At 41.4% G+C, this 18550-nt stretch overlaps 1 protein-coding gene and 2 non-coding genes across 3 annotated transcripts in view; all 3 read right to left on the bottom strand.

Annotated features, from left to right (window-relative positions):
• LOC142782390 (uncharacterized) overlaps positions 1-18550 on the bottom strand; it is a 252259-nt gene that overhangs the window by 28409 nt on the left and 205300 nt on the right. The window contains exon 3 of the mRNA XM_075882247.1: positions 13658-13725. Within this exon, the coding sequence (XP_075738362.1) occupies positions 13658-13725 (68 nt within the window). The remainder of the gene's footprint in view (positions 1-13657; positions 13726-18550) is intronic.
• LOC119178812 (U1 spliceosomal RNA) lies at positions 16037-16200 on the bottom strand. The gene has a single exon (XR_005110781.2). It is a non-coding gene; the product is annotated as a U1 spliceosomal RNA (small nuclear RNA).
• Positions 16645-16715, bottom strand: TRNAS-GCU (transfer RNA serine (anticodon GCU)). Its single transcript has one exon. It is a non-coding gene; the product is annotated as a tRNA-Ser (tRNA).

The following is an 18550-nucleotide window of genomic DNA, read 5'->3' as shown; positions in this document are numbered from 1 at the left end:
ACGTGTCGGGCTCATATTTCGAAACATCACATATCATCAACACTCAAAACTCAACCTTTCTGACAAGTTGATCAAATGTTTCATAAGGGCACTTGTTTCTTTATTTGAAGGCACTTGTTCTAACGTTTCTACTTTGCTGAACAACATATTGTCGAAATTTCAAGGCTGACACTTCCATACATTTGGAAGTTTATGGTATTGCATGCAGTGTTGCATGTACAATTGCTTAAGGAGGTATTGATTTAAAATTTTGTGGTCAAGGAATCGATATCCGTCAACATTAATTCTTTTACCATCTGCAAAATATATACAGCGAATATATCTTATGAGGCATTTTGCATTAATTTTGAAAATTTGCATATTGACACAGTATTGGCACCCTCAAAACTGACCCCGCGGTGACCCGCTACTTCCCTCACATTACCATGCTGCAGCCAATGTATAACTAGTTATAATGATGTCACATTAGATGGCTTTTTTTGTTGTTTTTTGTCGCACCTGCTACAGCCGTCTATACTTCTTGGGGACTGCTCCCGAGTCCATAGCCGGGACGCGCACAATGCGTTAGGCAACACTGCGGTCCTGCATTTTGTTCAAATCAACTTTTTCAAGCGGACTGTGCAGAAGTGTGTCACAGTTCTGTGTACTGATGTAGCCGACAGCTGAACATGTCGGGTGGTGATAGTTGCATCTGGCAGCTTGTCATTTCTGGAGCTCTTCCAAACTGAAATTGGTTAATGATGAGGAGCCTGTAATTAATTACCTATCATGTACTGCAGCAAACTGTGTGCCATGTTATGACTAACAGGCCCCTAGCAGCAGATTGCTGCAAAAAAACTAGAGGCCAAAATTTTTGTGTCAGTACCTCTTTAAGGGTGGAAGCTGCTTTTTTGAAACCGAAAATCGCCCCCCCACCCCCCAGAAAACAGACCTTCAGAAATGTTATTTTTTTCATTTTGCCATTAGAGATGCAGAACCTCAGCAGTTTTCATGCATCCGAGATGATAGGTTTTGCTATAACAGTTGTTTATCTCACATCAGCAACTGATGATGTCTTGTTATTTGCTGTTTTTCTTGTTTTTTTCATAATCTTGCTGTAATATAAGATTTTTTTTTTCAGTTTTGCCAGATATCGCTTTGATAGCATTTTTTTTTTGATGACAAGAAACATGCTTCTTCTTAGTTTTTGAGTGAGAAATTTAAAGGTTGTTGCACTCTCATATTTATGGAATCCAATGGCATTTTATTCCACTGGATCTAAATAACTAGTTGGTTCAAAGTTTGATCAAATGAAGTTTTAATAAATAAAGTATTTAAGAATAGTGGTATGCTGCACATAAAACCTTGACTCATATTGCATATGAGCTCATGAATGTTTATTTGCCAGGGTTCTTACTATTCTAGTTAAAATGATGAAGTACATTATGTATAAAACAATGTCCCTCTGTTTAAAAAACATGACCTTTTTTTTATTCAGTTAGAATTTTCATAGTCCATCTTCTTCACTTGTTTTGCATGATGTCTTTATGCATCCTCTTGAACATTCAACTTTAGCTCTGAAGAAATCGGAAGAAGCTCTGCTTGTGCTTCATGTTATTTAAGGAACATACAGTTTTCTATGCTGTGTTTGTAGGCAGTCATTAATTCTTTACAGAGGCCCTGCAACAATTTTTGAGCGTGGCCAGAAAACGCTTTCGATCGGCTGTCGAGGCTCTCAAGAACATGCTAGCTAATTATTATAGTGCAGCACCCGGCCTGTAATTTACAATATATTCGCAAAGTCAGCTAAAAATTGTTTTCTGTTCGAAACAGGCAAAAAATCACTCGTCATAGCCATGGTATCAGCCACCGACTTATTTGAGCATGACATGCTCAAATGTTACTGGGACTGCTGCAGGAGGCCACGACTTTTCCACTCGTGTCCGTGCTATTGTACTGAAAGGATGTGTATTCAAAGTAAAAAAAGTGCTCGAGGTCACGAGGCGTACTTGACGTATTTATTTCCTCGTGCCATCCCTCTCAGCTAAGCTTCTTGTGCTTTCGTCGGGGTGAGAGAAGAAAGAATGTCATTGCAGCGTACGGCAAATCTTTGCAACTCCGCTTGATACTGGACGAATGCTAAACATTTTCGCGGCAGTGAATTTGTAAGGCAATAAGCTCCTTTAGTTAATTAATTTTATGGCGACTTGAAAAAGCGCTCCTTTAAAGGAATGTCCGGAAATGTGTAGTATCGCTGCAAGGCAGTAGAAGGCAATACTTTATGTTGACTATATTTTGTTAATTACACTGTGTGTTTCATTAACTTGGTTATTTAGTGATTGCGTATATCTACAACAAGGAAATGTAAAAGTTAGCCAGCTGTATTTTCTTCCCGAAAATTCTCTTCAAGACTTTTTCAAGAAAAAAAGTAATGTCAGTGAACAGTATTCTTAGTTATTATTACAGCAGCTGTATCTTCAATAGCTACAGTTGATAAGTTTGAGATATGGAAACATGTATCTTGCTGTACTTGCCCCACTCAGCATGATTTTTATTCTATAGTTCTGGTGCCGCATAGAATACTTGAATTTAAATGCCATTTCTTTTCAAAGAAAAGGCCATACCTGAGTAACCTGCCTTGTTTTCTTTGTGCAGCATCAAGGTCTCTAAGCCATCCAACAACTGCGGGTGCTGAGAAGTCGCATCAGGGACATCGCCTTCGCTGTAACTTTTTCAGCTACGAGACTGATAGGTCATCTAGCTTTACGCGGCACATTCGAGTTCACACGGATGAGCTGGCCTTTCAGTGTTATTTGTGCATGCAGCGCTTCAAACAAAGCTCTGCTTTGGAAGTACACCTTCGCAACAGCATGTGCGAGTGGTCGTAAAACTGCCACCTGTGCCCTGAAAGCTTTTTACGAAGGTCCGCCTTGACTAATCACATTTGTTGCCACACAGGGGAGCGGCCATACAAATGCCCTTTGTGCCCCCCAAAGTTTCTCGCAAAGCTCTAAGTTGAATAATCACGTGTGCATCCACACGGTTGAGCGACCATTTCAATGCCATGTGTGCCATCAGAGCTTCAGACAGAAGGCCACACTGAACAGTTACGTATCATCAGTTACTTTTTTGTTAACTCTTTCGTTCCCGTGTGAAAATGGTCATTTTTCATATGTCTCGGGAATATTGTTTTTGCCAATTTGAAAAGTACTCCGGGATGCATTGCAGCATACGAAATTTTGCAAAATGTAATGCTCTTTATAAAAAATATATCTTGTAGTGCACTGAAAAGAATTCAGAATGAATAAAAATGTGCAAAGTGTAATTTTTGATTGCCAGTTGGTAAACAGTGCAATAAAAAACAGTACAAATGCAAAAGTATTCAAAATAAACAAAATTCAGAATATACATTTTGAAAATAAATGATCCAGGAACAGTGTGAACAATAATAGAGGCCGTAGAAAATGTTTTTATTCACATGGACTTGGAAAATCAGAACCAATGTGCTGCTTCGTAAGCATTGCTTAGTTTTTCTTGAGACACAAGCGAATTCGTGCACTTTTGCCCACTTTTCTCAGTAAACTTTTGTTTTTTGTGATGAAAGCCTCCAGGTGTTCATATATAGACGGATACCCGTGATGTGAATAATGCCTATATAAACCAGATGTCCGATGAACTTCGCTCTTTCATCTAGCATTGACCTCTTTCCATGAGCCACCTCACTCCACATAGGTTGACAGTCCTATGTATGCATGCAAGCATATGTGTATTTCTGGGCATATTGCACATCGTATTAAAAAAAGAACGATATCACATGAAGTTTTAAAGCGTTTCGTGCTCAGTAATCGGGGCCAAAATATGCTCCGGCGAACTCCTTGTTGTTAGAAGAAGCTCTCCCATCCAGCGCCAGCACCCCCCGCTCCAGCGAAGTGTGAACCTCGCACGTAACAAGTGTAGCTATAACATTGTGCACACAGGTCAGTGGCTATGCTCTTGCAGCAGAGAAGACAACTTGAGGCCGTAAACAACACAAACCCACGAACGGCTGTGGATGTCTCAGGCTGATGCCAAACATCGTCGCCACAAAACTTGAAGCTGGAATTCTGTCATCCAGAGACTCTAAGCTCGTGCTCTCAGTTCTGGTGGGGTCGCAAGATAGTTTCAAGTCGGTGTGTGTGTTGCTGCACTGGAGCTTGCTATTGCGCTCATGACGATGACGCCAAAGGAGCGACTAGTGACACTAGATGCAACCCTGTGTCTAATATAATGATACAAACGAAACCAAAGCTGCTGAAAAATGGCTGAGAAGGCCACCTCGACACTTTAAACATGCGATAAACTTTTGAAAATATTTTTTGTGGAATAAGTTTTGCCTGACCCCCAGCAACAGCTTTTGTGGTAATTATTACTGCTCAACACTGTCAAACTGCTAATGACTCTTTACTTTGATATTTGGATTGCAAGGTTTCTTTTGATTACAAACCTTTGATGCTACTGTAGCATAATCACAAGGGGCACGCACTTGTGTCAAGTTTCCCAGCCAAGTTCATTTTTTCAACAACACACGCACATTGGTTTGTGTAAACACTTTTAAAAAACCATCATGTTGCCAAAACGAGCAAATTCAAATTGATTCTGAAAGTTGAGAGGTTATACTAACTACTTGAAAGTGTTGGGTGAATGAGAAACAAGTTTAACATGTTTAATTCGACTAATCAAAGCGCAGATAGCTGGTGATTGATTTGAATAGGCACAGTAAGAAAAGAGTTAAAGGCCCCTGTTGGGGTCTTAAATAAGGGGGAGGAGTAATGTAGAAAGTTAAACCTATAACTTTTCAAATCACAGATTTGAAACACACATCTAGGAGAAAGAAATTCAGCTGCTTAGATGCAAAGCAAAAAAAAAATGCTGGCACCAATAATTCAGTACGATTTTGCGTCAGTTCAAAACGCCCGCCAAAATACAATAAGAAACTAGCGCCCCACAGCGAGGCAGCACCTTAGACTGCGTGCACCCAAGCTTCAGTGACGCTGAATGCATCGTTTTCAAATGAAGGGACCCACAGCAGTGAAGAATGAAACGATGCGGGTGTTTTGAGCGAGTCCCTCTCAGAGAAAGAGAAAAGCTTTCCCAGCATAAGCGGCCAAAACCATCTTGAGGGCAACCGGACAGCAGAGAGGGGTGACGAACAATAGTCCTTGCCAGAAGCCAGTCTCGGTATTCTGCACACGTCACAAATGTTCTCCTCCGTTGACAATACTTGCTTGACCTCTGCAACGTCATGTGGGGTGCCCTATCTCCGTCAAACTACAGAAAATGTTAATGGTACCTGAATAGTAGAATGAGCACTCACGCTTACTTTAAAACCAAATTAAAATATTTTGTAGGTATCACTCGTAATCGGTCAGAACTCTCTTGCATGCAGACTCTAACAACACGAGCAACTTGAGTTTTTAGTCTCCTGTCGAGAGGTCCTTCAAAAGAACACTGCATCAACATGAATACCACTGATAATTTCATGCATGTTCTGCTGTCTGTCTGAGCTTCTAATGACAGAGGTGCTGTTAAAGGCCTAGATGAATCTCTGGAGATCGTCGTCCCTACTTTTTATCCCAGGTGCAAGAGTGAAGCCTGGAAGGGCATGGAGGATGAGGGGAAGCCTTGTGTGGCAAGGTAAGCCTGGTAGAGAAAGGGTAGTGAAACTTGGTAGAGAAGGGAGCATCAAGAGAGAGAGAAAAGGCAAAGCAATGTAAGAAGAGATGCAAGCGATAGTGATAGGGCGACAGGGCAGCAGCTCAACTGCCCTTCATCCTCTCCACACCTCATATTTGTCCAGTAATGTTCATCTCTTATCATTTCATTTGTACTGATACAAAACATGTCTAGCAATGTATACAAATACCCAAGAAGGTATCAAAGTCTTGCGACTTTGAGATCTCCTTCTGTGTTTGTATTCAACACATGCAATATATCATTTAAATTTTTTCCAATTTTAAATAAATTTCACAAGCCACCAGCTCAGCTATTCAAGTGGTGTTGATGACGTTAAGTCAGTGAAACTGCTTGAATATTTAGACTTTTCTTTTTCTTTTTGCCCAAGCACATGTTCCTGGTTGTTTCAGATCATTGAGGCAGTGCCATATTACGTAAGACAAAACAACCTTTGGCGATGGTAGTGATAGTATACTTTCACTATTGTCACTAACCTGCATTATGTATTGAGACCTATTTACAGTCAATAAAATAAAGGGCAACACCACCAGCACTTTTCAAACGGGTGCAGCATTGCTGCAGTTGACCTGCCAAGTGGGGTCGAGCCCCAGGGGTAAAGTAGTCAACAGGCGGATGCTGTGGCATTGGCATTAGGTGACGGAACTTCGGCAGAACTGAGGTGGTGCTGATGTTGGCGTGGAGAGCGAGTGCGATTGTGGACTGCGGTAGCCTAGCTCATAGGTTGTGAATGCAGCTGTGCTGGCTGAGATATACCCGCCTGTACAATACCAGTAGTTGAGATCAATTACACTGCGAGAAAAGTAAAAGCTTCTGCAGTTTCATTTGTATAATGGCTCAGATGGTTTCGTACAAGTCATCAAAGACAGTGGTAGAACAACTGCATTGTGCGCAATGCAGTGATCACTTTATTGCCAATTGCTTAATTCTCTAAACAATTGTATCGGGCCAGTTGGTAAGGATCCATCTTGCTAGGAAGCGCAGCCACTATTACACAGAACACACAACACAGGCACTTAACTTCAACTAAACGTTTATTGCAAACGTCAGAGTTTATAAAGGAGGTGAAAATAGAAAAATAATAAAAAATGGTAGACAACAAAAAGCACACGTGCCAGTCTCGTACATTACCATCTGTTATTGTCCATCACCCCATCCGAAAAACATAGTTCTTTCCGCGTGAGCGAGATAGAGGGTGCACTAACACAATCAAAATCATCGCGTGTCATTTCAGCCGCTTCTACTATCAAATGGGTTAACAAATCTCTGTCCCGATACAGCACGCACATGTTATCGAAATAAGGCACACAACCGCACTCCTTAAAGAGGATCGCCAAGTGACCATCGGTACCCTTCTGCACTTTATTGTGGTGCTCTTTTAGCCTTTCATTAATGCATCTTTCAGTTGTTCCCACATAAACAATACCACATGACAAGGGCCCTCTGTAAAGAACCGACTGTGCACACTCAACATATTTATTGCGATGCTTAATTTGGCAACCTTTCTTTTCTTTTCAAACAGGACAAGTTTGGTGACATATTTTGGACAGTTTTTAAGGAGCAGACATAACCACTCGGAAGCCCACCTTATTACCAATCTTTTTAAGATTGTGTGCCACACTATGGATATAGGGGACAACAGCTGTTTTACGCTGCTGTAGAGAAGTGTTAATACGCTGCATATTTTGTTTCTTTAGGTCCCTATGTAGCGATTCAGCGATGCTTATAACCATTCATTGCGGGTAGCCTGCTGCCTTCAGTCGCAAAACCTGTTGCTAAAAGGTCTTCTTCATGAGGTGAAAACAGGACTTTTTCAACGAATCAAAAAGGCACATTCGTGCAACAGACCTCTTCACTACTTTAGTATGGGGAGAAGAGAAAGGCAACAATGGCTTTTTGCTCCTGGGCTCATAAAGCCAACAAACGTGGTCATCTTGAAATTGCAACGACAGATCTAGGAACCTGAGCATATCACCATAGGGCACTTCATGTGTTAGTTTCAGAGGCTGACAAACTGTCTCACATACTCCAAGTGTCAAAAGAGCAACACTTTGAAACTCTTTGGTATCACACTTCAAAAAAAACCAAATAATCATCCACAAATCTGAAGATCTTTAAAACCTTAGTTCCCGACAACCTCTCATCAATTAATCGATCTAAGTGGGCCATAAAAATATCACTAAGGACGGGTGCAACAGCCGAACCAATACTAATACCCTGTTTTTGGATATAGGTGTTTCCATTCCAATTAACGAATGTGGACGTTAAGTACAAAGCCAGTAAATCCAGAAAACCTCTCACTGACATACCACAAGTGTTCTGAAAGGTCTCTGCATCATGCTCAAGTATGCACTGCTCAACAAATTCTAGAAGCATTTCATGAGGTAAAGAATAGTACAAATCTTTCACATCTATGGACAACGCCTTAACGGCAGTTTTGGTATTCGATACCAAAAAATTAACAATCTGGTCAGAATTCTTGGTGTGAAATGGGTCATTAATTTGAAGTAGATTCAGCCTTTTCTGTAGCCACATTTTTTTGCCAAGGACCTTGTTCCGAAATAATTACCCGGAACGGCATTCCATGTTTGTGCGTCTTGCAACTAAAAAACATGTCTAAGCCCAGTTCAACTGTTTTCATGATCTGTTTAGCCAAATCATGCAATAGAAGGCTGTTGTACAAGTTTTTTGCAGCTGTTTGAACAGATTTGAGTGACACCTTCGGCTTAATATCAAATACCGACTCAATAGCCACTTGCGCTTTTTGAAAAAAAGAACCATTTGGGAAAACACAGAACCCACCTTCTTTGTCAGAAGGAATGACACAAAGTCCTGATTCTTTGAGGTATGTGACCACCTTCCTTATGGGCAACACTTGACGCTTGGGCCTGTACTTTTCAAGCACATCAACGCCCTTTGCAATAAACGTTTAGTTGAAGTTAAGCGCCTGTGTTGTGTGTTTTGTGTATTAGTGGCTTTGCTTTCTAGCAAGATAAAGCTTAATTCTAGTTTCTTCTCAATAATTGTAGCTGGAGAGATAATGTATTGGATTGCCTGGGGTGATCTCCGATTCAGCGAAGCAAGGAGCTCTTGCTTTACTCGTCACACTTTCCTCTTGGACAATGTCAGTATGGTCACCTCTTCTGCGAAGGTGGCCAAGTTTTTGCTTGGAGGCTGTGCTCATGTCTCCAGAAAAGCTGTAGCTTTTTCCTTATCGACTACACCTGTGAAGGTAGCTAGAAAGCTGGTTCAGAAGTTGCCCCAAGTCGTGACAGGCTCTCTGTTCTCATATCATGTCCTACCGGAGTCCTCCAAAGAAAATGAGACACGTACTAGCTTTTTGATAGGCTCCAGTTGTTGTATGCAGCGATGCTCTTATACATTTCAAGCCAGCTATGGATCCTCAAAGGTTATTCCTCGAAACATCGGTGACTCCCGGGGTTGCTGTGGCACGAGTAATGTGAGTAATATAATGGACATCATCGTGTCTGCTGGCTTTATTGTCTCAGCTCTTGTCCTATTAAGCTGAATTCTTTTTTTCCTGTTGTAGTGTTTGTAACCTGCAGCTAGCTCGATTATGCTGGATAACATGGGTGTCTTCTCCACAGCTTGGACTGAGTTCATCATGCCTTGCTGTCAGGTACATGGACCTCCACCATATCTCCTGCTATTGTGATGGTGAAGAAGGTGACAGTCAGTCTGGTGAATGAAAATATTTTAATAGAGTGAAATTGTGTGACCATCTGTTGGTTTTTATACTGGCCTGCTCTAGCCTTCCAGTGTTATTGCTAGTGCTCAGTTCCTCAGTTCCAGAAAACACTCAACTCAATGTGTTGAGCATGCAGTCTTATCAAAACTCGCAAACAATCTCGAAGATTCTCATACTTAATGGCTCGACCTTTGCTGAGCCGCAGGTGTTGTGAGTGAAATCAAGTCATACGAAGAGCAAGCATGCATGACAATATCTATATTGGATGGCCTTTTGTCAAAGAACACATTGGAATACTGTCACATTGCTTCAGCTGCACTTATTCATTCTTTCACTGTTTAGAAAGAAGATACATAAGTGGCTGATAGTATAAATGTAATCATTTATATGTGGAATGCCATTTTTATTAAGGAATGGTGTCATTCTCACCTCTCTTCTGAATGGTGACGTCCGTTTTGTTGCTTGATGAATTGCAATATGTGATCTCATTTTAAGCACACATCTTTTTCGTGTTCCATAATGTGAAATTCTTTAGAGCTCTTCTTTATTATGTGATGGTATAACATGTTTGACTTGCTTCACTTCCCCTTCATTCGTAGATGCTTTATTATGCCTAGTAAACGTTTCACAATTTGACACATGAACACATTTGAGAATACATTTTGTTACTCTGAATAAATTGCTGTGTCTTGTCAGTGTTATACATCCTTGGTATTTCAGTGTTCACACTTAAAATATATCAAGTCTTAAGTTATTGTTATGCTCATTATTGCAGTGAAAGTTGTACTATGTCTATGTCTTGTACTATGTCTTATTAGTTATTTCCATTCATTGCAGTTGCACTGAGAAATTTTTACCCGTATTCATTACGAAAATGCCGTAGCAGAGGTAGTTTCTTTAGGCACTTATAAATGTGCTTTGATAATTCGTGAAATACATTAGCTTTTATACAGGCCTGCTTTAGCCTTGCAGTGTTGCTGCTAGTGTTAGCTTTAGTTCCAGAAAACACTCAAATTATTACATTGGGCATGCAGTCTTATCAAAAATTTTGGCAGTAATCATTGCAGACATGCTGTAATAGAGGCACAAGAGCCACTATTTAGGAGCTGTTGAACATGTAAACACTTGAGCAACATAAACCTGAAGACCTAATCAGACATTATAATCTATACGTCATCCTGTCTTACCACAAGTAATTTCAAGATGAAAACATTACTGTGCTACACGTTCCTTTTGTGTTGTCTGCAAAGGGCTGAGAGCACTGCTTGTATGAAGTTAGTACCTAGCGTTTGCTGTAGAGCTTGGTGGTACTTGGCTGAAGTTGGAGGCACGAATGCCCAGACAGGGACGAAGAAACACAGACCGTAGACAAGTACTTAAAGTTAACCTGTTTGGCAAGCAAGCCTGCTTAAAAGTTTTCCTTTCCTTTTTTTTTTATATGAGCTATCAGCTCTGTCATGACATTGGCTCAACTGATTTGCGTTCACAAGAATTAGTTGCAGCATGACTGCATGGTGATGAAAAATTCAGGCACAAGATTTACTTCAGTAAACTGGCCACAGGAACATAACATAAGACATATATAAAGCCTCCGCTATATTTAAAAAAAATAGCTAAGCATGTAATAAAATGTACCACAGAGGCACCCATCATCTGCGGTCATTTGCGCACAAGCATATTTGTCAGGCACCCATGTGGCTGTACTTCCTTGGTTGAATATTGTTCAAGCAAGAAATCCCTGTAGTGGAAATGACGCTTTTGATGCTAGCAACATTTGATCAATTCAATTTCTCTTTGATAACACAACTGTTGTATGCGTTGTAGGCATCATGATCAGTCCGACTACGTGTACTGCAAGACAGAGGCCTCTCCCATGTTCCACCAATCAGCCCGGTCCTGTGCTGCCTTGTTATATCTACAAACTTCTTAACCTCACCTGCCTACACCCTACTTTGTGCCTCCTCAGTGCTTGTTCGCCTTCTGTTGGAATCCAGTCAGTTACCCTCAATGACTACCTGTTATCCTGCCTACGTGCCATGCCCATTTGTTCACCTTGATTTTCAGTGAGGTGTCCTCAACACGTACCAGTCTGTTCCCCGACCCAAACTGTCCTCTTTTTGCCTCTTGATGGAGATGTGGCATTGAAAATTATTTTTGTTAATTATGGGCACAAATTTAAGAAATTAAACTTGGCATACAGATGTGATTTGTCATGCTGACGTAAAATTGAAATCAGTATTGAACTATGTGTTGCAGTTCTTGAGTTACAGAACTTCATAGACTGTCATTGTCATCCCAAAAATAAGGTTTCAAGGGTATTTAAAAGGACCAAATTTTATACCATAGAGCTACTGCTTTATATTTTATTACTCAGAAAGGCACTTGGAAGGCTTTTGAAATGTCCTATTGCCTTACTACATTGCTTTTACAAGAACTCCAATTCTGGAAATCTGTATGACGTGCTGACAAATTTGGACATCCTTACAGCACAGAACAATGTTTCAGATTGCAAGTGCAAGAAACAGTATGTTTATATCTTTATTTTTATTGATCATTAAACGATGCGCGTATGACTGACAGCAGCTGCAAAAAAGACGAAAGCTGAGAAACCAGAGCTTAAATAAAATAGAGCTCAACGCTAAGAAGACGGATCTCAGAAGAAAACTGCATTCATTTTCCATTGCATAAACTCAGCTTTGAGAAAACTTTGAGCTCCCATCTCTCCACTTCACAACAATGCCAAGATGGCAGCGCTGTGCCCAGGAAAAGCTACAAGATTAGAATTTTATAAGCCTAGATTTTCTCATAGGTTTTGAAGACACTTGTAAAAACTTTTTTTTTTCTAAACTGCTATGCTTACTTTGTTTTATAGTTCACCATGGCATAAAATACAGTCTGATGATGTCAAAATGATGGTAAATTGAAAAATTGAACTGGCAAAACTTACCTTTCCCATTGGCACATATCTCTTTCAAGTTACATGCATCATTTTTCTCCATACGGCTCATTGCGTTGTCTTCAATTTAAGTTTAACCCTTTGAATGAGCCTACGTTTGTGTTCTGTAGGTAAGTACCAGTACGATGCAGCTGTTGTACACCTTTTTCTTGACTAATATAGTGGTAAATTATCATTCATGATTTGAGAATACTTGCCAAATGTGCTCCACCCGATTCTTATTCTTCTACCTACTTCAGCCTCAAGGTTTGGATCTGTGGCTGCCCTAAGTTGACAGGTTCCTTTGCCACTTTGAGGGCTATAATACTGATTGCAAAGCGTTGTTCTCTTCCGAGACAGTTAAACATTGTTTTAATTTTCTCCAGGCATATTAATTTTCCGACACAAGTTTGGCTTTCTCTCTTCATTTCAATAATTATCATTCGCATTTTCTCTTCTGATTTACTGAGCAAAGCAATGTCGTCAGCATTTCGCCGGCTACTAAGGCACTCTTTACCCCTTAATTATAATTGTTTTAAAGTGAGAGCAAATGTAGCACTCCAATGTATTACATCATAATTACGCCACAGTGTTTTGCAACTGACCATGGCTCTTTTTTTTTTTCGTCTGTTGTGTTCACCTAATATTCAAACCAAACCAATGCTGGGCAGCATGGAATATTTCTTTGCAGTTCAATTCAATTTGTTTATCCAGACTTATATACACAATTCACAGTGTGTGATATATCCGTGAGGTAAGGCAAAAGGAGATTCGTGTGTCTCGTGACAAGGCCTTCACCCCGGACTTGCATGTCCGACAGCCATGTAAGTCCGGGGTGAAGGTCTACAAACCAAAAATTAAGACACTAAACACATAGAATTGAAAAATCTGGAGGCATATCTTTGCTCATTGGGGCTATGTTTTACTTTGGACTGCACAAGTGTGTTTTAGCAGTTAGGATGTCCTGTCAAGGATCGTCAATTACAGATGCATAGGTGTCTCTAGTAGACCCTAAAAGAACCTAGCAACTGTTGGCTCAAACATCATTTACCTATCGCTGTCATCCAGAGCAGTTGCAATGTTCAGTTGCTGTGGCAGTGATGCACAGATTGAAATAATTTGTCTGTTTATAGGCACAAATATTATATAGATATTCTTTGGTATCTGCGCTTAAGCTCTACAATATTCACGACTAAAAAAGCAAGCAGGGATTGCATTACCTAAAACAGTGAACCAAACAAGTCTGCTTTGCGTCTATAAAATTGGTTTTACACAGCTTACGAGAGCAGGAACATTTGACTTACTTTCGCACCACATGCTGACGTCTGGCGAGTAGTCCCGCATGTGATGAAAAGGTACTTTGGTCTGTTTGCTGCTGAAGCAAATAGAAGGACATCAGTTTCACTGAGCTATCTCTCTCTTATATATTTTTTCTTTTCTTTATTTTTATTGCCCAACACTTTGGGAGCCTAGCTTGTTGTTCATCCATGCATCTCGTGTGGCATGATCACACTTGCAGTAAAATGCTCAACACAGGCCATAAAAATGCTAGAAATGCTAAATAAAACCAGGGTTAAAGTGAACAAAGTAACATGTAAAATAGTATAACTGCCAGAAATAATGAAATATTTCAACAAATAACTGAAAATTGCTAAAAATACCTTGGAAACCTGCGGCTGACTTGAGGACTGTGCAAGATAGCAAAGCATGAACAAACCCTCACAAATCACGCCAACAAGAAATATGCACACAATAACTGGCTCTACAAGGAAACCGGAATTATCAATTGTTCCCTATTCAAGATGGCGTCTCGGTGGCTAGTACAAATACGACTGCTGCGATTCGGACTCAAGCTCCGCTAATAGTTCCAGCCTTGTGCAGGCTGCACATCTTTTGTTCTTTCGTCATTGTGTTGCTTTTATGTTTATTAAAAATTTTTACCCACCGAGTTGAGGTCATTTATGAGCACATTCTGTCAGATACGAGATTTCTGTCGACGCAGCCAACGAACTGAAAAATAAACGATGTCGTATTACATCATGGATGGATGGATGGATGCTATGAGCGTCCCCTTTATAACGGGGTGGTGACAAGTATGCCACCAGGCTCAAAAAAAAAAAAAAAACCTTTTTTTCCTTTTTTTCTATGTTGGCCTAATGCCTCTACTTCGATAAATTCTATCTTAATGGAAAAAGGTAAATTTTCAGCTTAAGTTCTCTGCCATTTACGGCACACTGTCCATATTTTATTTTTCCAATATTTATTTTTGTCCTTTCTCTCTAATTTTCTGCCACCAATACTCTAACCGTCTCTTACTTATTTCAATCGCGGGTGTGTTCAGCTTTCCATTGTTGTCCCTAAAACCCAAGACTTCCTGTAGGTTCGTGCCCAAACGTACACCTGGGTGGATATCTCCACATTCAATCAGAACATGTTCCGCCGTTTCCCTATCTTTCCCGCAGCATGTGCATTGTTCTTCTTCTTTACTGAATCTTGCTTTATAACTACGCGTTCTAAGGCAACCCGATCTCGCTTCAAACAGTAAAGCGCTTCCCCTTGAATTATCGTAAAATGCCTCCCTCCTTATTTCATTTTTGCCCTTTCGGTAGTTACTCAAAGCCGGTTTTTTCTCCATAGCTGCCATCCAGTAAATCCTCTCCGCCTCCCTGACTTTTCCCTTAACGCTCTTTGTTGACATATGGCTCACAATACCAGCCGTATATTTACTAGTGAGTCTTCTAGTTCTTTTTCTCCACTGTGTGTCCACGCTCTTCCTATACAAATAACGGAACACCTTCTCTGCCCATCTACTCTCCTTCATATTTCTTAGCCTTTCTTCGAACCTTATTTTGCTCTGCGCTTCCCTCGCCTCAAAACCTGCCCACCCCATATCGCCCTTTACAGCCTCGTTTGTCGTCTTCCCGTGAGCACCCAACGCGAGGCGTCCCACAGTCCTTTGATTTACATCCATTCCCGATTGCACCTCTGCCCTCATGCACACCACTGAGTTCCCAAAAGTAAGCCCTGGAACCATTACACCCTTCCACAGACCTCGAAGCACCTCATACCTATTGTATCCCCACAACGCTCTGTGCTTCATTATTGCCGCATTCCTCTTTCCTTTTGCTGCCGAGGCTTTTTCCTGTACCTCCATGTATCTATCACTCTCATTTACCCATACTCCAAGGTACTTGTATTCACTTACCCTCGGTATTTCTTGGCCTTGTATGGACACCGTCTGATCACAGGGATCATTGAATACCATCAAACCACACTTCGTTACACTGAATCCTAGTCCAAGAGCTTCACCTTCCCTTCCGCATATATTCGCCAGCTGCTGTATATCATCTCGACTGTCCGCAAATAAGACGATATCGTCCGCATAAAATAAACCTGGAAGCTTCTGCTCAATCATCATGCCGCCCTGTTTGTGTGACAGATTAAAACCAATGTTGCTACCTTCTAGCGCTTTTTCCATACTCACCATGTACAGCATGAATAACAGTGGGGACAAAGGACATCCCTGTCTCAGACCCCACTGTTACAGACCCATCATGTCGCGCGCCGTGGACCCCTCCAAGCGGCCGTGGATACACCAACAGAGCTAGACGGGAATGCATAAGAGCGATACCTCTTTGTGACTGAAAGCTGTGTCTTTGAAGTCTCATCTTTGCTTCATCATTAGGGGGATAGCGCGAACGCAGTCCCCCACTACCAAAAATTGCATGCCCCATCTGCACCAGTTTGGGGTAGTGGCAGAGGTCAACACGGGCGCAGTGCAATGCCCGCGCCTCACTCTGGAGGCACCGCCTCGTTGATCACGGTAACCCCGGCACCAGGTAAGTATGCCGTCAGAAGGTTTTGCACTCGGTCCGCACTCATATCGATCTCCTAGGAAGCGCAAGGGAGTTTCAGACGACGGTGAAAATTTTGGCCTCATTTTAAACTTGAATCAAAAAGCAATTTTCAAGAGTACACTCAATAAGTAAGATCACACAGTCCTGTTATACCTTATTGCTTTTTGCTTGCACAAATATTGATGAAAAGTTTAAAATCAGAGCGAATATTACTCTTACGTTCGCAAAGCCAGCAAGAACGTTTTGTACGCCGCCAGAGGCGCCACCGCAGCGGTCCTTAGCATCTAATTACCGTTAACAGGGCGTACAATTCATCTGACGGACTGTCCTGAAAAACCAAAGATGCAATTGTGATCGCAAAAAAGATGTCATAGCATTACCTTGGCAAATAGAACAAACCAGCAAAATCAAAATAAAAGCAAACAAAAAAAAATTGCGTCGGCCGGGAATCGAACCCGGGCCACCCGCGAAGCAGGCGAGTATTCTACCACTGAACCACCAACGCTTTTTTTTCTTTCTTTATTGTACTGAACCACCGACGCGACCTATCAAAAGTTGAGGTGGTTCTTTGAACAAACACGAGGCACTACAACGTAAGACGTAGTATTATCACAGAACATTTACCAGGTAAAATTCCATTCTAGTAAAGTCGCGTAGGCGTACACTACACTTGCGTACCACGTGTACGGGGAGCAGAAGGGAAGGTCAAAAGTTCGCAACGTTTTACCAGGACTGTACGTAGAGTAAATTAGATTAGATAAACTCTATTTGTGCCTGCAGTTGGGCACTCGCGCGCCCCGAGGGGGCCTACGTCGTATGCGGTGTTGCCGTATGCGGTGTCGGCGCGGCTCTCCGCTCGCCACAGAGGAACCTTTCCTTCCTCTTTGCCGCTCGCCGTTGCCAGCTCGCCTTTCGAGCGCTCCGAGGACTTGCTGGCAGGCCGTCTGTTCCTCCTGGTCGACTCTTCACGGGCGCCTCGAGTCGCAACGGGATGGTTCTTGATCTTGTTTCCTCAGGAAGTTTAATGCAGTCTCACAAGATGTGCGTGTGATCTGCCGTCTTCCTCCGGCAGGCCTTGCTCTTGTCGGTCGGGTATGTCTCGGGGTATACATGCGGTGCATCAGTGCCGGGCTCGGTAGCGATACGGTCTGGAGCTGTACCTCGCTGTTGGGCTAGTTGTGGCATGTCTGAATTAAATAGTGAATAATTAAGCGAGGGAACACGCTTTCATGGTAAAAAAATAAGGGTGGTGCGCATTTAAGCGCGCATGTGACTTCATGCGGATGCACACCACGCTTCACACAGGTTAGGAGCCTGGGTGAAAGCAAGGTAGTACAAGAAACTTTGGAACCTTTTTTTTTAATTCTTTATTCATATATAACGAGCCCGCTTTGACCGGAGGCGTTACAGCAGGGGGGTTACAAATGAGGAAAAAATACATCTTCATTGTCACTGCACACGTGCTCATGCGGCAGACTGTGCCTTTAACTATTGATTTCAAAAAAAAAAAAACGAGTTTGCATACAGGTTCGTCTTGGCCCTGTATGGCCTTATTTTGTGTGTGTGATCTGTATGTTCAGATATGTAATCTGGCTGTGTAAGTAAACGTCATGAAATATCTGATATAACGACTTCAAACGTAATTTTTTTACATTGTGATGAAAGTTACTCCCAGTTCAATTCCTTTTTCATTTCAGTACAACTGCGATTTCTTCCATACCGACTCAAGGCAAACCTGGCTGGTCTGTTTTGAATTCTTTTTTTTCTAATTTATTAATCAAGCCTACTTAATTGTCCCGGTCCCAAAAAGTACAAGCGTATTCTAAAATTGGTCAAATACAAGTGTGGGAAGCCGCGTGCTCCTAAGCTGAAAATCAGTACATCTCAAATCCCTTTGAATATATATAGTTCAATGCCACCACAGTTTTAGCAACCACATAATCCACATGCGCATCTAGGAACAATTCTAGGAACTTGGCTTCTTCTGTCGTATGCTTCGTCAGGCTGACAGTAGTACTAAACTTCTTGCATACACTATTATATTCCGCCGGGAACTTGAGTACTCCTCATTTATATGGAACCCGCACTACACGTATCTTATTAACAAATTGCAATCTTTGCAAAACAAGGCAGCACGTTTTATCACTGGTAATTATTCACAGCAATCAAAAATTAAGTATGACTTTGGTATCAGCCCCTTGCAGACCAGAAAAAAAAAAAATGCCTGTTAGCCTTTCTTCATCAGCTTTTTCATTACCAAGTGCATTCTCTCAAGAACACATCTTACCCCCCAAAGATTTTTCCACGTATCAATCGCAAATTTAAGGTTGAATAACCTTT

This window comes from Rhipicephalus microplus, chromosome 1 (genome assembly GCF_043290135.1).
Source record: "Rhipicephalus microplus isolate Deutch F79 chromosome 1, USDA_Rmic, whole genome shotgun sequence".
Taxonomy (NCBI): Eukaryota; Metazoa; Arthropoda; class Arachnida; order Ixodida; family Ixodidae; genus Rhipicephalus; species Rhipicephalus microplus.
The sequence above is the reverse complement of the archived record's forward strand: the minus strand, read 5'-3'. Positions and strand labels throughout refer to the sequence as shown.